The 17,394-nt window shown below is 50.9% G+C and overlaps 1 protein-coding gene across 1 annotated transcript; it reads right to left on the reverse strand.

Annotated features, from left to right (window-relative positions):
* Positions 1-461: 461 nt before the first annotated feature.
* Positions 462-3,785, reverse strand: LOC146763707 (uncharacterized). Its single transcript, XM_085567335.1, has 5 exons — positions 2,816-3,785; positions 2,383-2,564; positions 2,115-2,235; positions 928-1,514; positions 462-585 (listed from the first exon to the last, which is right to left on the reverse strand). Exons 1-4 carry the CDS (start codon positions 3,783-3,785, stop codon positions 1,504-1,506), a joined length of 1,284 nt encoding a protein of 427 aa, XP_085423461.1. The 3' UTR covers positions 462-585; positions 928-1,503.
* Between the last annotated feature and the right edge of the window lie 13,609 nt (positions 3,786-17,394).

Raw genomic sequence — 17,394 nt, forward strand, 5'->3', positions numbered from 1 at the left:
GGGATCCCAGCTGCCCCATCCCCAAAGCCTCTCCTTCGGTCTCTTCCTCCTGTGCAGAGCAGCTCTGCTGGACAGGGACGGCAGAAGGCACAGCTGGCAAGCAAAGGGAACACTGAGTCAGTACAGGGACCTTTCCCTTGGCAGCAGCTGCACTTCCATCGGGGAGGAGAAGATCTCAGAGCCTCCCCAGGAGGGCCAGAAGGAAAAAGCAGCCGAGCGGGCCAGGCCGTGGTGAGCGCAGCCGCGGCGGGCCTGTCCCGCAGCCCCGGCAGCCCGGCACAGCCGGCACAGCTCCCGGGCCCTGCCGGCACAGCTGCCTTGCCCCAGGACAGCCCCTGTGCCGGCCGGGGCAGCTGCGCTGAGCAGCCCCAGAGCGGGCAGGGCCCGCTCCTGCCCCGCCGGGCAGTGCCCGCGGCCTCAGCCCCGCCGCCCGCAGCCCCACCCTGCCTCCCCGGGCTGTGGCCTCACCCGGGCTCTCTCCAGGCTGGCAGCAGCAGCTCCCCGGTCCTGCTCCTGCTGCTGGCTGGCAGCTTCTCCCTGCTGGCTCCCGTCCGCCTCCGGCTGTCCTCGAGCTCTTCAGTGCGGCTGTGCCAAAAGCGGAGGCTCTGGAATTGCTTCCAAGGCCCGGCAGAGCTGCAGTCCCGGAGCCCTCTGTGCTCCCTGCCGGCCCCTCCATCCCCTCAGCCCCGCCATGCTCCGGGCAAAGCCCCAGCCCCCTTCAGTTTCTTCAGCCCTCACAGTCCTCTCGCCCCCTCAGGCCCTTCTGACCCTTCCCGTCCCCCTCGACCCGCCACGCCCTCGGCCTGTGCCACTTCCCTGTCCCCTCAGTGCCACCATGGCCCCCGGCTGCCCCACACCCTCAGCCCCAGCAGCACCTCAGGGTCACCGTCCCTTCAGCGCCACCGGCCCTCGGCCCCTCGCTCTCACCGTCCTTCAGCAGCTCCTCAGGGGACAGTGCCTGGGGCCAGCGGCAGCTCCCAGCGCTCCAGGGACACCCGGGCTGGAACTGCTGCTCCGCCCGGCCCGGCCCCAGCTCGGACCAGCACAGGGAGAGGGGACACGGGGGGCACAGGGGAAAAGCAAGAGGTTAGGGAGGAAGCAGAGCAGGGGAGGAAGTTACAAAGACGCCTATACCTATACAGATACCAATCTATGTAACTAAACTCCCATATATCAAAATAAAGATGCCTTTCTATACATGTAATTATATTGCATCTATAAATGCAATTATACACATGTATAAATGAAACTATGGACATCTATACCTATAACTGCACATCAAAAAATATAAATATATACACCTAAAATTAAAAATAAATTAACTATACAGACCTCTAACCATCTACCTGGATAAATATAACTATATAAACCTATACATACAACTACATAACTATACACATCTATTAATATTACGAGAGACAGAGGAATTCTACCTGCCCGATGGTCACAGGCTCTCCCTCTGTCTCTTCCAGCCACACAGGGCAAACCTCCTGGGGAAGTCAATCACACTGGATCTGGGAAGCAAAGGAAACACGGAGTCAATATTGGCCTTTGCACAAGTATCCCCTGAGCACCAATTGTCCGTCCATGAAAGACTTTAAAAGATGGCCTGAAAGGCAGACTCTCACTTGGCAATTTGAAGCCTGCTCTTTAAAAAACAGGGATCCTTCCAAGTGTTCAAAACTGCACAGCATAAAGTATTTAAGTATCCCGATGAAGTCTCAGCACTCACAGTGCAAATGGCACCCACGAGAGCTTGAAACAGAGACAGTGCCAGTGACAGAGACACCACAGCCCTCACTGAAATGGCTGAAGGCTGCTGGGGGCTGAGTTATGAACCAAACTGGGACACCCAGCTTGGTGACACAACTCCCACAAGGTCAGGTTTATTCCCTGCTCCCCTGCCACAGCAGAGGACTCTGTCAGAGCCTCTGCAGAAGCGTGGAGGGCAGGGCTCAGGCACGTTGTGCCTGTGCAGGATTTGAACTAAAGGCACCGGGAAGCACCAACCCTGCAGACAAGAACTCAACTCTTCTCATCTCACCTTCCTGCCAGAGGCAGGCTCAGAGGAGCCGTCTCACACCTCTCTAAACCAATGGGGGCTCTGTCCTTACCAGGCTCCTCGGGCTCTGGAGAACTGTTCCCGCAGCTCTCGGTGCCAGATGGAGTTTCCTCTGCTGCAGCTCTGTCCACAGGCTCCCCTCCTGAAGACTCAGGAGCAACATTAATACTCCCCTTGAAAGAACAGTGGAAAAAAAGAAAATTAGAGATCATTCAGTATTTTGTTGGAATCACATCAAGGTACAATTACTCCACTTCTCCATGTAACAATGTTCAAAATCTGTCAGCCCAGCGTCTTCCATTCCTCTCCAATGGGATTACCTGAGCAGAGGGAGGCCTTTCAGACACGGACCTCCTGATCTCCCGAATCATTTGCTCTATGGCAAAGCCCAGATCCACTGGTGGCAATTGTTCTTCCCCAGGTGCCTTCTGTGCTGAGCTGGAGGCTGTTGATGCTGCAGCACTGCCAGGTGGAGCACTGGGGGCTGAAGTGCCCGAGGCAGCTGCAAGAATCCAAACACATTGGTCAAGCTCCGCCATGTGGCTCTGGGACACAGATCTTTGTTGCTGCCTTGGATTAAACATCGCAGGAAACACGCAGGAAAACCAGGCAGAGAATCTTTTGGCTGTGTGGGTGTCCCTTTTCGATAGGCTTGACGATTTTGGGGCAAGAATGACAGAGCCTTGTGGAAAAATAGTTCAGTCACTTTTCATGATCTTTTGGGAAAGCAAAGAGCTACAGCTCTTTTCCTACCTCGTGGGACGGAGGCTGGGGGCTGCTGCTCCCTGTGGAGAGGCTGGAAGCTGCCCGGCTGCATCCTGAGCAGCTCCCGGTCGACCGGAGGCAGCTGCTCTCCGTACAGGTCCTGGAAGCGGCTGCGGGGCCGCGCCTCCCCGGGCGGCAGCAGCGGCTCCCCGCAGAAACCGAGCAAGTCGCAGGGCGCGATCCGGAGCACCTCCTGCTCGGCGGGCGGCGGCCGCTGCCCATAGAGCTCCTGGAAGCGGCTCGGCCCCTCCCGCCGGGCCGGCACCGGCCGGTCCCGGTGCAGCAGGTGGAAGCCGCAGGGCGGGCGCCGGGCGAGCAGCGGCCGCTCCCCGGGCGGCTGCTGGAAGCGGCCGGGCCGGGGGCTGCGCAGCTCCCGCCCGTCCGGCAGCGTCCGCTCCCGGTGCAGCAGGAGGAAGCCGCTGGGCGGGCGCCCGGGCGGCAGCGGCGGCCGCTCCGTGGGCAGCGGCTGGAAGCGAGCGCGCCCGCCCCGCCCGTCCGGCAGCGGCCGCGCCCCGGGGAGCTGCTGGGAGCCGCAGGGCGGGCGCCGGCGGCCCTCCCGCCCCGCCGCCGGCCGCTGCCTGGTGGCCGCGCTCCGGCGCCGGATGCGGAGCAGGAGGTCGGGGCGGTCGCGGCGGAAGCAGGGGTTGCTGTAGTGGAGCCAGGCGCCGGCATCGCCCGGCGCGGCTGAGCCAGCCCGGCCCGGCACGCTGCGGAAGCCGTAGCGGTGGAGCTGGCGCACGAAGCTGCGGAACCGCGTGGCTCTGAAGGTGCCCGGGGCCGGCCCCTGGGCGTCGCCCGGGCTGAGCAGCTCCCGCTCGAAGAGGGAGCGGTCGATGAGCAGCCCCTGGGCCCGGCTGTCCCAGCGCACGGAGCGGACGCGGGGGCTGTTCGCCAGGCGCCACAGCTTGGCGGGGAAGGTGCTGGCGCAGAGCCCGGCGGGCAGCGGCAGCTCCGCCATGGCACCGATCGCCGAGTGCCGCCGCAACGGCCGCAGCGCAACGGCCGCGGCTGCGCCGGCGGCGCGCGGCCTGAGGGGGGCGCTGCGCTCGGGCCCCCGGCGCGGGCCGGGCTCGGCGGGGACGAGCGCGGCAGAGCCGGGGCCGCGGGCACAGCGCGGGCGGGGCGGCTCCGGGGCTGGCCGGGCTCGGCTGGGCACGGCACGGCACGGCTGGGCAGGGCAGGGGAAGCCCCTGGCGAGGGCGCTGGGAGCGGCGGCGGGCTCTGTCCCCACGCTGCATCCCGCGCCTGGGTCACCATCGGCTACAAAGAGAGAGGACATTGCTCTGTCTTGGCTGGGGAAAGGATGAAAAGGGGGGATTGGAAAACATTCCTTTGGCCTCCTTTTCAGCAGACTAGCTGGTTTTGTCTCACCGCGTCTGCCTGTCTTTGGCAGAATTGGCATATCACTGGTGGAGTCAGCAACAGCAGCAAGAAGGGCCAGAAATTTTGTCTGCATTGTCTTCAAAGCTGTAGTGCTGCCCCATGGATGGATGTTGCTTTATGCAAGGGATTTTTGGCCTAGAGTTGTAGCAAACTCGTGCTTGTGTCTTCCCAAACCACATTGCAGTTTTCTTTCCTCAGGAATCACCTCTTCTTTTTCTTCCCCCCATCGGGGGAGAGTTCCAATGCAAATGCCTCCTGCAGCCAATTCTTGTCGCTGTAGACTGACAAAGGAGGTCGCTCAATGGAGAGAGACTCCCTAGAGCTGCTTGTGGAGAGCTGGAGGGGGAAGCTTTGTCCTTTAGTCAAGTCTTGTTGGGGAGCTGCTTGTGCTCTGGGGGACGCACACCAACGATGCCTATCCAAGCCTTGCAGGTTCATTCCCGAGCTTCCTGACACACCACAGAGACTTTGTGGTTGTCGTGTTGGGGCACAAATTTTAGTCTGTGTACTTTTTGAAATGCTTAATTTTAGTTTTTTTTTAATTTTCTGCAGAAATGTTGTCATAATTTGTTGCTTCCAGAGAATCTTTTCCTACTTTTTGGGGAACTTCCCTTTGCTGTCGTCCCAGATCAGGCCAATTCCTAGGGTTCCTTCCCAAACTGAGGAACAGCCCATGGCCTGCACTCTCCAGCTGGAACAGAAGGAAGCACAGAGAGTTTGCTGTTGTGGGAGAGGAGCTTCTCCTTCCTGCCTGCTTTCCCTTTGGGACAGGTTGGTGTGTGTTCATTTGATAAAGGGGGGTTTAAACTCTGAAGGAGTTGTGTTTCAAACTGCTCCATCCTCAAGCACTTCTGTGGCTGTCCTTGGACAAAGACCTCTTGGTGGGAGCTCCCAGTGGCAGGTTAAAGAAGGAGGTTGACGTTTCAGGGTTGTGATTGCTGAAAGTAGTTGGTTTCTGGAGGTGTCCAGAGGTGGGAGTGGCTCCTTTTCTCACCTGCCTGCAGAAAAGAAAGTTGCACAGTGGGAATTCCATTTGTTGAGGTGGCCATCAGGGGCCATGCAGGTATTTTCCAAGAGATAGGCTGGCAGGGAGGCCAGTCTTGTGCTAAACTGGCTGTGTGTTTGTTTTGATGGTGGGGAGGATCAGAGATGCAGACACAGACACCAGCTGAAGGAATAGTGTCATTTACTGTAATGCAAAAGTGCAAAAAGGAATAAAAGGATAAGCTAAGCAATGCACCTCAGCATTATTACAAAGGGTTGCCTCTAGTGATTAAGAAAGATACATCACCAGATACCCCAATCCTTTCCCCTTCATCCAGAGCTGCACATCAGCTGGGGGAAGCTGTTCCAGCCAAGCCCTGGAAAGCCACGGCTGGGAACTGGGAAATCCCACAGTGCCTCCACCTTTGCCGGCCAAGAGGCTTCCGACTGCACTGTGAGAGTAGCCCAGCTTTGAAAGTGCTGGACAAGCAGTGTGACAGAGCTCCTGCTGAGGGGACATCTGGTTTCATTCACTTTTAGTTTTCTCCCCAAGCCTGTCCAGGGCTCAAGGAGGAACCAAGGCCAGATTGGCCTTATTTGGTTTCCTAATGCCAGAAGGTGAAGCCGTGTTTCACCAATGAATGGATGCATCGATCCTTTTCATAGCAACACTTGCTTAAGGAGCAGATACATAGAACGCTTGGCTGGAAAGATCAGATGATCAGATTTGGCTCAGGTCCTGTTGTTGAGGCTTCAGTCAGGGCCTGTTGTTCAGCCCTCAGTCCTTCAGTATTTTGTGGTGCAATCAGTGCTGTGCAGAGCTGGAAACAAACAAGTCTGTCTTTGGGACATTTGAGACAGGGAAGAGGATTAGCCCTGCAAGGCCGGGCTAGGGCCAAGAGCAGAAGGCCAGCACCCTGCATTTGCCCACAGGGAGCTGTCCAGAGCAAGAAGCCACTCCTGCCCAGGGGCTGAGGTGCCCGAAGCTGCCTCCCCGCTGTGCAGCTCTGCAGAGCCCACGGAGCGCAGGGCCCTGGGCAGCCAGGGCAGCCCGGCTGCCTTGGGGCACAAGGAGTGTCCCAGAGAGAAGCTGCTGCCCTTTGCTTTGGAAATGTTGCTCAGAGTCTTGTCATTAATCCACAGGCTCTGACATGTTTTCCTTTCCTCTCACAAATTCAACACAGCTTTTTGAGAAAATTGACTGATGTAGCTTCTGCTGGTGATGGTGCTTTTGTCTGCAGGTGAGAGCTGGTGATTTGAACCAAGGACAGAGTCCACTGTTAACACCCCAGTATTGCCAAGTCAAGAAAATCATTCCCAATTGGGCTATTGCTGCTGAGCAATTTTCCTTGGTTTTGGATATCTACGACCTTAAGAAACCCAACAGAGGATACCAGCAGTAGCATGATGCCAAGTTTTTCCACCTCTTTTCTGTGTCTTTGGTGCTTTTAGGAGTTCCTCAGTGCCCAGCAGGAATGAAAGGACCTGTGATAATGTGATTTGAGAGCTCTGATTTGTGCCCTCCAGTAGGATTCCAGCAGTAGCATGATGCCAAGTTTTTCCACCTCTTTTCTGTATCTTTGGTGCTTTTAGGAGTTCCTCAGTGCCCAGCGGGAATGAAAGGACCTGTGATAATGTGATTTGAGAGCTCTGAGTTGTGCCCTGCCACATGAGTGTTCATGGCAAGCTGGACACCCCACTTGTGGGTCTGTCGAGTTAAATTCATCCCAATTCTGTGCAAACAGCAGCCCCGAGATGCTGAGAAGAGCAAGGACAGTGGGTGGGTGTGCATGCACAGATACAGGGCTGACTGCTGTGTGGGCAGAAGGCTTTGGACAGCAGAACATCTTCACTCTTCCAAGCTGGAGCAATATATCAAATCTATATGAAATGAAAATATTTATCAAAATATATTAAAATATATTTATAATGTTATGTGATATGTGATACATATATCATATTATGTGATACACAATATTTATATATATTATGTATCACACAATACATATGAATTTACATATGAATTTATCATATATGTCATAGATGTAATTTCTCATCTATATACTACATATTTTATATTTTAGTATAGATACTATAATAAATAGAATATATAAAATAGCCTCTTGATCTTTTTCTAAGCTGCTGCCTGTGGGTCATATCGACCATCTCCTAGTGTTACTGCATTTGTGTATTCTGGTACTACTTATTATAGTATTCATTTCCCTGGGAGTTCCTTCGCTTCCATCATTTCAGTGCTTGTCAGAACTCGTTGCTTCCCAGTTCTCCAGCCTCCTGGATTTTGGGGCTGTTGCTCGTTTTCCACACGGGCCCCGGGCCCCCAGGCGCCGGCTGGCAGCCGCCCGTGGGTGGCCGGTGGCGAGCAGCGCACGCCGCTGCCCCTGGGTCTCTGCCGAGATTTCCAGGTAGCAGTGAGTTCGCTGTGACGCGGGCAGTGCTGCTCTGAGAGCGCTACTAGGACCCGAGACAAAGAGACAAAGAGAGGACACCTGTATGCAGTTCGCAGAAAGTTGTATTGCTTGAACCCCGAAGGGACAAGTGACACCGGGCAGGTTTCTGGTTACAGTTTTCATAGGGGGTGTAGGTAAAAAGGTGAAGCCAATAGGGACAGTCTCCAGCCTGAATACATTACGGGTCAAATCCAATGGGAATAACTCAAGGAGGGGTGAAGGCTCCAGGGATTACAGAAAGAAAACTTTCTAACTTCAGACTCACAAAGCCTTTCACCTTTTTCGCAGCTGCGCGCTACCGCATGGGGCATTCAGCACTTGAGTCCGTGGCCCTTCCTTCATCCCCAGCCTGCAGCAGTCACAGTCACTGTCGCCTCCCCCTTGCTGCAGCTCATTTGCCAAAGTGCTGCCAAAGGCAGCAGAGCTGGCTCAGGATCCCTGTTGGCTCCTGGTCTCCAGGACGAGCTTCAGAGGGGCACTTGGCACGCTGCCTAAAGAGCTGTCCCTGGGATGGGGGTGGATTTGTCCTTCCCGGGTGGCTCCTGCTTGGAGTTCTACTCTCAGTGGATTCCCAAAGTGTTCTCAGCAGGCCTTTGCAGCGAGTTCTGAGCCAGCACGTTGCTCTGTTGCCATCCCAAATCTGTACTTCCCTTGCCCAGCCTGAGTGCAAGTGAGGCATGTGCTGGACATGGCTGGAGATTTTCATGGACAAAATCCTCCAGCATTTGCATCTGCTCATGGCTTTGGGTAGCACAAACCTATACTTCTTTCAGCTGAACCATTGCATTTATTGCAGATAGTTACACCCACACTAGTAATGTACAAATACGCAAAAACCCCTTAAGTTTAAAAATGAAATTTGTTTTAAATTGCTACACTTGTGCCGCTGATGTATAAACATGCAAATATAAATTTAAGTTAAAAATCTAATCTATTTTGAGAATCATGCTTTGTAAATATACACAAATATCAGCTTCAGTTAAAAAATGAATTTATTGCAACTCCCTACAACTCAATATACACAAATATGAATTGAAGTTGGACAATTTAATTTTTTACATATTACTACAAGTATATGGCCCATGTACGAATACAGAAATATCAATGTCCCTCTCAAAAGACTCTCAGATGCAGAACTAAATTAACAGAGTTTTAGAACTTTGCAACTCCATATATTTTTCAATAGAAGTAAATACATAAGAATATACAGATGTAAATATGTACTATGGATTTCATTACATGTATGACATATATAATACACACATAAGAAACCTATCTATAAATATACAAATATCAATGGGCCAATAAAACAATCCATACAACCCCAGCAATAGAACTACACAGCTACACAATTGTACAAGTATGTAAATATAACTACAGATGTAAACAGATCAAAATACATACAATATAACAATATACATACATAGACACCCATACAAATATCAGTCTACGTATGTCAATATCCCTATACTTGTAACTATCAAAGTCTAACTCTACAAATCCATAAAGAGAACTAGATCAGGAGGGACTGCAGCTGCCGATGCTCCCAGGCTCTCCTTCGGTCTCTTCCTCCCGTGCAGAGCAGCTCTCCTGGACAGGGACGGCAGAAGGCACAGCTGGCAAGAAAAGGGAACCATGAGTCAGTACGGGGACCTTTCCCTTGGCAGCAGCTGCACTTCCATCAGGGAAGAGAAGATCTCAGAGCCTCCCCAGGAGGGTGAGAAGGAAAAAGCAGCTGAGCAGGCCAAGCTGTGGTGAGCTGTTCACTCCTTTCAGGCATCCCAGTTACTCTGAGGGTACTCCAACATGTCACGTTATTGAACCACCTCTGCACTACCAAGACTGTGGCCCCCAAATCAATCAGTATTTATATCTCCAGCTGCTTGCACCAATGGCAGGGAGCATTCTCTAACGGTGCTGGGGCACAAAGTTACCTTCCACAGGTCATCTGACAGAGCCTGTTTCTTCCTCTGTTTCTGGTCTTTCTCCTTATCTTTCACTTGGAATTTTTACAGGATTTATTTTTATTTTGTCTTGATCAGTGCTAAAATGCATGTTTCTCTTCCCAGTTTCAGTTTGTTTAGTGATCCTGTCAAGCGTTTTCTCAGAAGATTTTGTAATGGAATTGAGTGTTAATTTCAGCAATTTTGGTGATTTTCTGTGTGATTTACCCAAATCTCCTGTTAGTTAGGGCACCACTTAGGAAGGTACAAAGAGAAAAAGGTTGTCTCTGTAAGTCTGTTCAGTAGTGATTCCACTATTCATGAATAAAAGAGAGTGATTAGCTGAATTTTAGATGTACTCCTAACCTGAAAGTGCAACAGGCAACTTGGGGAGAAATTAAAGCCAGCCTCTTCTCCTACCAGCCTGTATTCAAATGTAAAGTCAATAGAGCAGGGTGAGAATGTTAGTGATCAGCTCCTAAAGTGCCTTATTAAGGTGTTCTTAGCATAATGGAGATAAAATCTGGGTTTCCATTCCTAATCTCCAGACACTCATTGTCAGTTTCATTGACTCTGAAAACAGCAGAGATGTGCACATCATGCCTTATCAATGTATCTGGGAATGTTTTAGGTTCAGGTTCTCTGAGGCTTTAGATTTTTAGTTCTCTAGACAATACTTCCAGGAGTCTAAAGAACTTTCAGAAATTAAACTTTTCTCCTTTTTTCCTCATTCTTTGCACTTGTGCACCAGAGATCTTCAGTGAATATATTCCACTCTAATAAACCTCCAAGCTGAATCTCTCAGATGTATTTACAGTGGTTGCCCATGTATCTCTTCTGCCCAGTGCAATTTAAAAATCTTCATTCCTCATTATTTCTGCTGTTCTTTTTCTGTTTTAGCTTATAAATACATGCCCATGCATCGGAAATGTTGGTTTTTTTTCATACATCACTTCCTGTCAAGTAGTTTATTTTTATCCTGTCCTGATGTTTCCCTAGTTTCATATGTTTTATTCTAACTACACTCGTGTACTTTTGAATGTGAAGTTTTATAATGCAATGCTCTCATTCACCTGCTTTCATGAAATCCTTCATTAGCAAAGGTACCTGTCTGGTTCCCTTCTGCTTTGTAGAAGATTTGGGAAACTCAAGTCATGCTGAAGATACCTTGATGAACAGATTAGTGGGATTATGGGCCATACTGGCCTGCGACAGCAAGGTCCTGTACATGAAGGCAGAAGTGCAGAAGGTCCTGTCAGTCCTGTTTCTGTGTATTTCTGGAAACCAGGGAATCTCTCTTGGTCCTGTGAGGCACTGAGTTTGCAAAGCAATGGTTCTGTTGCTGTTGTTGCTTTCCCTTTGGGCTGTATCAGTATTTGAAGGCAGTCAAGCCTCTCTCCAGATGGGCAACTCTGATCATTGCAGTGAAGCAATGGAGGAGTTCAGGAGGTGGTGATGACCATTTCAGGATGGCTCGCTCCAGTTCAAGCCCTGAGTGGGACTCAGAATAAAAACTCTTTCAAACCTCAACTCCATTGGAAGGTTCCCTTCCTTGTCACCCTGTGAATAAGCTCAACATTAACTTTTGGAATTATCTATTGTTTTTACAAGATGGAAAGTCCCATTTGTGGTGGTTTTGGCATGGTTAGGAATTGGGGAAGGGTCTCCTTCTGATGCCAAAATTATTTTTGCTTTTATATTTTCTTCATAGATATTCATGGCTCTCTAGACTATTGTTGTATAGCTATCTAGTTCCTAGGTAACTTCAGTACTTTTCCTCCCCTGATAGGCAGAAAGACAAAACACCTTCCATTGGCTCCTATCCTATCTTGCCTCCTTGGGGAACCAGAGTTCAAACAGGTTTTCAAGACATTGAGAACTGCACTTCACTACACTTTCCCATAAACTACCTGTAGCCAGAACAGCTAGTACAGCTAGTCACAAAGAAAGAGGGGCCCCAGAAGAGGTGGAAACAAAGTGGGGGAATTTCCCCTTTACTTGGCTTCTAATTGGGAATTCTTGTCAAGTATGCTAACTTCCCAAACTTGTAAAACCACATTGACTGGCCCTATGGGGGGTGGGCATTTTTCTGTATCTGTTCCTGGAGGCTTCCAGTTAAAGACCAGATTTGATCTTACCTGCTATACTTAAATTGCCTGGAAAGTGTGTTATTTCATTTCTCAGTCTTTAAGGCATCACTCCCTCCACACTGCAGTGCCTTTGGAATACAGCCACTGGCTGTTGTTTGCACAGCTGTGGTACTTCTACCTGAGGCAGAAAGTGCAATTGCATTTCCAGCCAAAATCCATGAGGAATGCGGCAGCCAGAGCATCCTGTGCAGATACAGACCTGCAGCTGTGACTCAAGGGGGTTTTGGCTGCTGCCCAGCCCAGTGGGTGCAGTGTCTCCTGTGTGACTGCCCCCTTCCCTGCTGCCCATGGATAGTCGTGCAGGGCTCTGCAAGGGGTATGGAACAGGGAGGGAATGTGTGCCGGAACGAGTGAGTGGAAAATGTTGGGAAAATGTTTGAAAGTAAGCAATTGAGAATTCCTTATGCTTTAACAGACAGCTCTGGGTCCTGTATTTCCTCATACAAATGATTGATGTGTGCAAGTGGGTATCTTAGTCTTGAGATTTAGAGTGGGCCTGCTGAGAAGATAGCTGCAATGTCGTTAAGGGGAAGAAATTGGTTTTAGGGGGCTCTTGACCATCAAAGGATAATCTGAAGCATGGGATGTTCCCAAAATTACTTTGAAAGAGACCTCTATTCTAATGCAAATAATTTTGTGGGAATGATTTAAATGTGTAAAACTATTTTAGGAATGCTTAGCCTATGCCTTTGAGCAAAGTAGTGAACATGGATACAAAACTAGTAGGTGCCAAAATAAAGTAATTCCCCCTTTCTGTCCTTGTTAAAAAGGAACCTGGAAACAAGAATCAACCACTGTCTTTTCCAAACAGCAACGTAGTATTGCACATTCATCTCCATGCCCTTACTGCCTCCTTTCAGCCACCTTGTGGGCAAGGAGTTCTGGCTGCTGATGGAGTACATGGACAGAGGCACTCGGAGAGCTGTGACTAATGAAACTCACAGATCTGAAGATGACATTGCAGCTGCCAGTCTGGACCTTAGGGATCCCATCTGTGCTTCCGAGGACTTGGGTAGGATTGTCTGGGAAACAGGGCTTCAGAACAGGAGCGATTCCATGTGCTGGACTTTGTTTCTGTATTGCTGGAATGCTATGAGGAAGCAAGAGCATTTCAAGTGAATTGCGTGGCAGGGTGCCTGCACTCACTGTGCTCTGTTCTTGTACTCTTACTTCCTGCTGTTGTATCCTGGCTCTGTTTCTTGCATTTGTATTTACTGTTCCCCACCTTGCTTCTCGAAGCGTTTGCCTGGAGGCTGCCTGCACCCCATTCCTTGCCTGTAAAGCAATCCTGCTGGTGGCAGGATTTGAAACTAACAGCAAAGGAATAAGAGACTCATTTCTGACAGTCCTCAACTGAAAAGGACAATAGGGCAAATGCAAAATAGTGTTTGCTCCAGAAGAGTAATGTGACACCCTCCTGTTAGTGTTTTCTCTCTCAGTTCCTGTGAGGACTGGATATCCTTCACTCAAGCTAAGTAATCCACAGGGATGTCAAAAGCTGGCACATCCTTCTCATAACCAACACCTCTTTGAAGCTGGGTCAGTATATTCTCAATCTGGCCCAGCATTCCAGGCATGTGGTCCATGGGGCTGCTTTTGAGTAACTGCCAGTTCCTGCAAAGTGGTGCTGGTGGCAGTGCAGGGACCCCTACTTGTTACGGTGTGGTTTGATTTAGTCAGTTGGTTTTATTAATGTTAGTTATCATTTATGTTCCCCGGTTTGTCCCCTCATGGTTGGTTTGATCCAAGTTGTTTGGCCCAAAAGTTCCCACCACTTGGGTCCCCAGTTATCTGTCAATCTTCTCACCTCTCCCTGCTTTCTCCTTTTTTGGTTGCATCAATCAGAGTTTGTTCATACTCTTTTGGTTGTGAATCCTGCAACCATCCTGAGTTTCTTCAAGAAAGTTCTGTATCAATCACCCCAGGTCAGTTTTTCTATTTGTCCCCTGACTTGGTGCCTAACCGTGCTATGTTATCATAGGTTGCTGTAATTGGTTTCATCCCTCTCTGGTTTACCTCCATTGGGCGAGACAGATTTGCACCCATGTCCACCCAGCCCCTATTTGAGTTGCTGTAATCTTTGATTTCTTTGGCATTTGTTCCTGCACCCACTCAGAGAGCACCTTTGTTCTTGCCCCGCCTGGGGAAAATAAAGACTCTTTGGGCTGGCATACAAGTGTCCTTCTCTCATCCCTTCACCTCCTCTCAGCGTGTGGAACTACCAAAGCTGCGTAACCCACGCCGCAGCACTCAGCACCACCAGGCTGGCAGATGCCGTTCCCCTGGGGTGCCTCTCTCGTGGTGGCCACCCGGCCTCACACGGGCAGTGCCAGCCGGCTCATCCCACCTGCCCGAGGTCGTGGCAGGGAGCCGCCGCACCTACTGTGAGCTGAGGGCAGAGTTGCAATGCACACAGAGCTGTCACAAGGAACAAGCAGTCCACACGGGCATTATTGTGTGTGTATCCCTTCCAGAGGGAGGGAGCTACAACCTAAAGCTTCCAGGGAATCAAATCCACTGCTGGGGACAGTGTAAAAAACTGGTTTGTTTCATTTAGAATGTGGAATTCTTTTGATTGGTTTCCTAATTGCACAGAATTTTTTTATTCTCCTCAGCTGATTTTGGCCTCTTTGCTCAGCTCACCCCTGAGCAGAGTAGATGGAGCTCAGTGGCCGGCACTTGTGGGTGGATGCCGCCTGAAGTGCTGACAGGTCAACCCTAGGGCCCCAAAGTGGACATGGATCAGGAAGTTCCTTACTGGAATGAAACTCCTGTCTCAGTAAGGTGCAAATACTCCCTGATCCTGCTGTCTTTCTCTCCTGTCCCATGTCCTGTGTGCCATTGGACAAAATCCCATTGCCATTTCCTGGCACCATTTCCACCAAGGTCCCCTTCTAAAAATGTCCCTGCAGCACAGCAGCATCTGCTGTAGCTTTGGTTGCATCAGTAGGGGAACCACAAAAGAGAAGTAGCTTATAGGAAGTAGAAGGAAGTTGAGCAGCAAGTAGCACAATGAAGTGGCATGTAGAAGTAGCAAGTAGCCCATAGTTCAGTAACCTGCCATTTTGGCCTTCAGCCATACTTGACATTTCTCCTGTGCTCTGGAGAGATTTGGCTGTGGGCAGGAGGGGCTGTGAGGGGCTCACTGTGAACCTCTGAGGGGCCCTGGCTTGTGCCCCCCACTCCACCCTTAGAGGTTTCTGGCACACAAACAGGGACAGCTGAGAGGGATTTGTCCCAGCCCCGTCTGCTGCCTGGCACACTCAGGCAGAGGAGAACTGGCCCAGGCTGACTGCCAGGTTGTGTGGCAGAGAGGGAACTGCAGGACCCAGCACCACTCCGCTGGCCCTGCTGGGAAGGAAGGTGCCATGCAGCACAGGAGGGGCAGGGCATGGAAAGGCAGACACTGCTCTGTGTGCCTGTGGAAATTAGCACAAGACAGGGACCTATGGGAGTCATTGGAACTTCTTGAAAGGAAGAAACTCCAGGGACAGAAAGCACCATTTCTAGAGCACTGGCAGGGCAAAAACCCCAGCAAGATGGAGAAACCAGAATAAATGGATAAGTGGGATTCTGGGCTGGGTTTGCCTGTGATGGCAAGGTCCTGCACATGACAATTGAGGAGCAGATGGTCGCATTGTTTTCCTTTCTGGGTCTTTCTAGGAACTAGAGGAATCCTGATGGAGTATGTGAGGCACTGAGCTTGGAAGGTCATGGTTCACTGTTCTTTGTTGTTTTTTTTTCCCTTTGGACAGCATGCATTGGTAACATCAGCCAGGCCAGTGTCCATCCTGGCACCACTCATCACTGTCCTCAAGAGGATGCAGCAGAGAAGAGTGTAACAACCAAGTCAAGATGTCATCACCACAAGGAATTTTGAGGATTGGAGGATTATAGGAGGAGGATTGTTGATAAGGTTTTATAGAATAGGATTGTAGGGGAGGATTGTAGAGTAGGATTGTTGAAGAGTTTTGTGTAATAGGACTGTAGAGTAGGATTGTTGAAGAGTTTTGTAGAATAGGATTGTAGAATATGATTGTGGCGTAGGATTGGTAGAGTAGTATTGTTGAAGAGTTTTGTAGAATAAGATTGTAAACAAGGATTTTCATTAAATAAAGTTTCTGAAAAATAAACTCACTTGGAAGACTGTCCTCTTTCTGACCCCTTCAGAAAAGTCAACATTTCCTTCTGAATTACCAGCTGGTTTTTATGGGTGTTAAGTCACACTTATGGCTTCTTTTGTATGGTTTTTAAGTAGGGGAAGGCTCTTCTTCATTCATCCTTTCCAGACCACACTGTCTTGGGAATATGGCCAACTAGGCAGCTTTTGGCCAGCTGTAGTATTTCTAGTTGAGGCAGAAAGGGCAATGGCATTTGCAGGAAAAAGCAAAGGGCAAGTGGTGCAGCCAAAATATCCTGTGCAGATGCAGGCCTTCAGCTGTGACTCGAGAGCATTTTTGTGCCTGCCACTTGGATTTGTATCGTGAAGGGCAATGTCTTTGGCTGGAGGAGGGCCTCGCTCAGCGGAGAAAGCAGAAAGATCAGAGAGGTGCTCTGAAAGGTCTCCGGCGGTGCAGAGCTGTCAGCGAGTGTGAGCTGAGAGCGGGCCCGGCCCTGCCCGGCGTGGAGCCGCAGCAGAGCCCTGGCAGAGCCCGGAGCAGCCTGAGCCTCGGCAGGGCCAGGCTGCAAGGAGGCCCTGGTAGCTGCAGGAGGCACAGCCCGGCCCTGCGTGCCTCTTGCTGGCAGCGGGCGCATCCTCCGCTCTCAGAGCCCAAGTGCAGCCGGCTGCTCCCGAGGGCAAGCGGAGCCCTGCTGGGCACAGCCCAGCCTGGAGGCATTGGCCCTCTGGAGTCTGCCCGAGGAGAGAAAGGCCAAGGGCAGCCGAGGCCCGCTGGCCTGGCTCAGCATTCCCACTCTTGTGCCGCTGCCCTGCGACTCCTGGCAAAGGTCAGCAGTGTGTGCAGCACCCTGGGCACCGGGGCAGGGAGCCGGGCTGCTCGGCAGGCTGGAGCACAGGGCAGCGTCCTTCGGGCACGGCACTTGTGCCAGGGGACCCGAGGCCAGCGGGAGGCAGGGACAGCTTGTCAGCTCACGGCTGCAGGAGCCAGTGCCTCACACAGCTCTGGGAGGCAGCGCCTGCGATCCTGCAGCTCTGCACTGAGCCACAGCAAAGCTGGGAGCTGCAGAGTGCTCTGCAGAAATATTCAGGGCCGGCAGGCCAGCCTGCTTTGTGCTCTCTGGCACACAGCAAGCGCTGTGCCACATCGCGGCTCGGAGCTGCTGGGAGAGAGGTGTTAGAGATAAACTCTTAGGTACATTTAAATAGAGACAGAGTCATTAAAGTAAAAGAGAACCTTCTTCTTAGCAGAAGGCTCCTCTTGAAGCCAATAGCAGGTTTCTGAATAGAGCAGGAATTGGATTAAACCTAAAAGTCTGCCACTGATATGACTGAAATACCAATTTGCATGTTTTCTTATTTCGGGATCAAAATATGACCATGGCTTTTAATGTTGGGTTTTTTGCAGCTAAGAGTTCAGATGCAATAATCACAGAACTCAGGTCATTTGAGATTACAGAAAGGTTAAAAAGTATGCATGGGAAGGTAATAACAGGAATTTCTAACTAATAACAAATGGATT

This window comes from Lonchura striata, chromosome Z (assembly GCF_050655825.1).
Source record: "Lonchura striata isolate lonStrDom1 chromosome Z, ASM5065582v1, whole genome shotgun sequence".
In the NCBI taxonomy this organism is placed as follows: Eukaryota; Metazoa; Chordata; class Aves; order Passeriformes; family Estrildidae; genus Lonchura; species Lonchura striata.

What these genes read in the sequence shown, in the direction of transcription:
- LOC146763707 (XM_085567335.1), bottom strand. Translation starts at nt 3,785, where the DNA reads ATGGCGGAGCTGCCGCTGCCCGCCGGGCTCTGCGCCAGCACCTTCCCC. An exon ending in CCCAGCCTCCGTCCCACGAG is followed by an intron (nt 2,565 to 2,815) that starts GTAGGAAAAGAG and finishes GGATTCTTGCAG; the next exon opens with CTGCCTCGGGCACTTCAGCC. An exon ending in AAAGGCCTCCCTCTGCTCAG is followed by an intron (nt 2,236 to 2,382) that starts GTAATCCCATTG and finishes TGTTCTTTCAAG; the next exon opens with GGGAGTATTAATGTTGCTCC.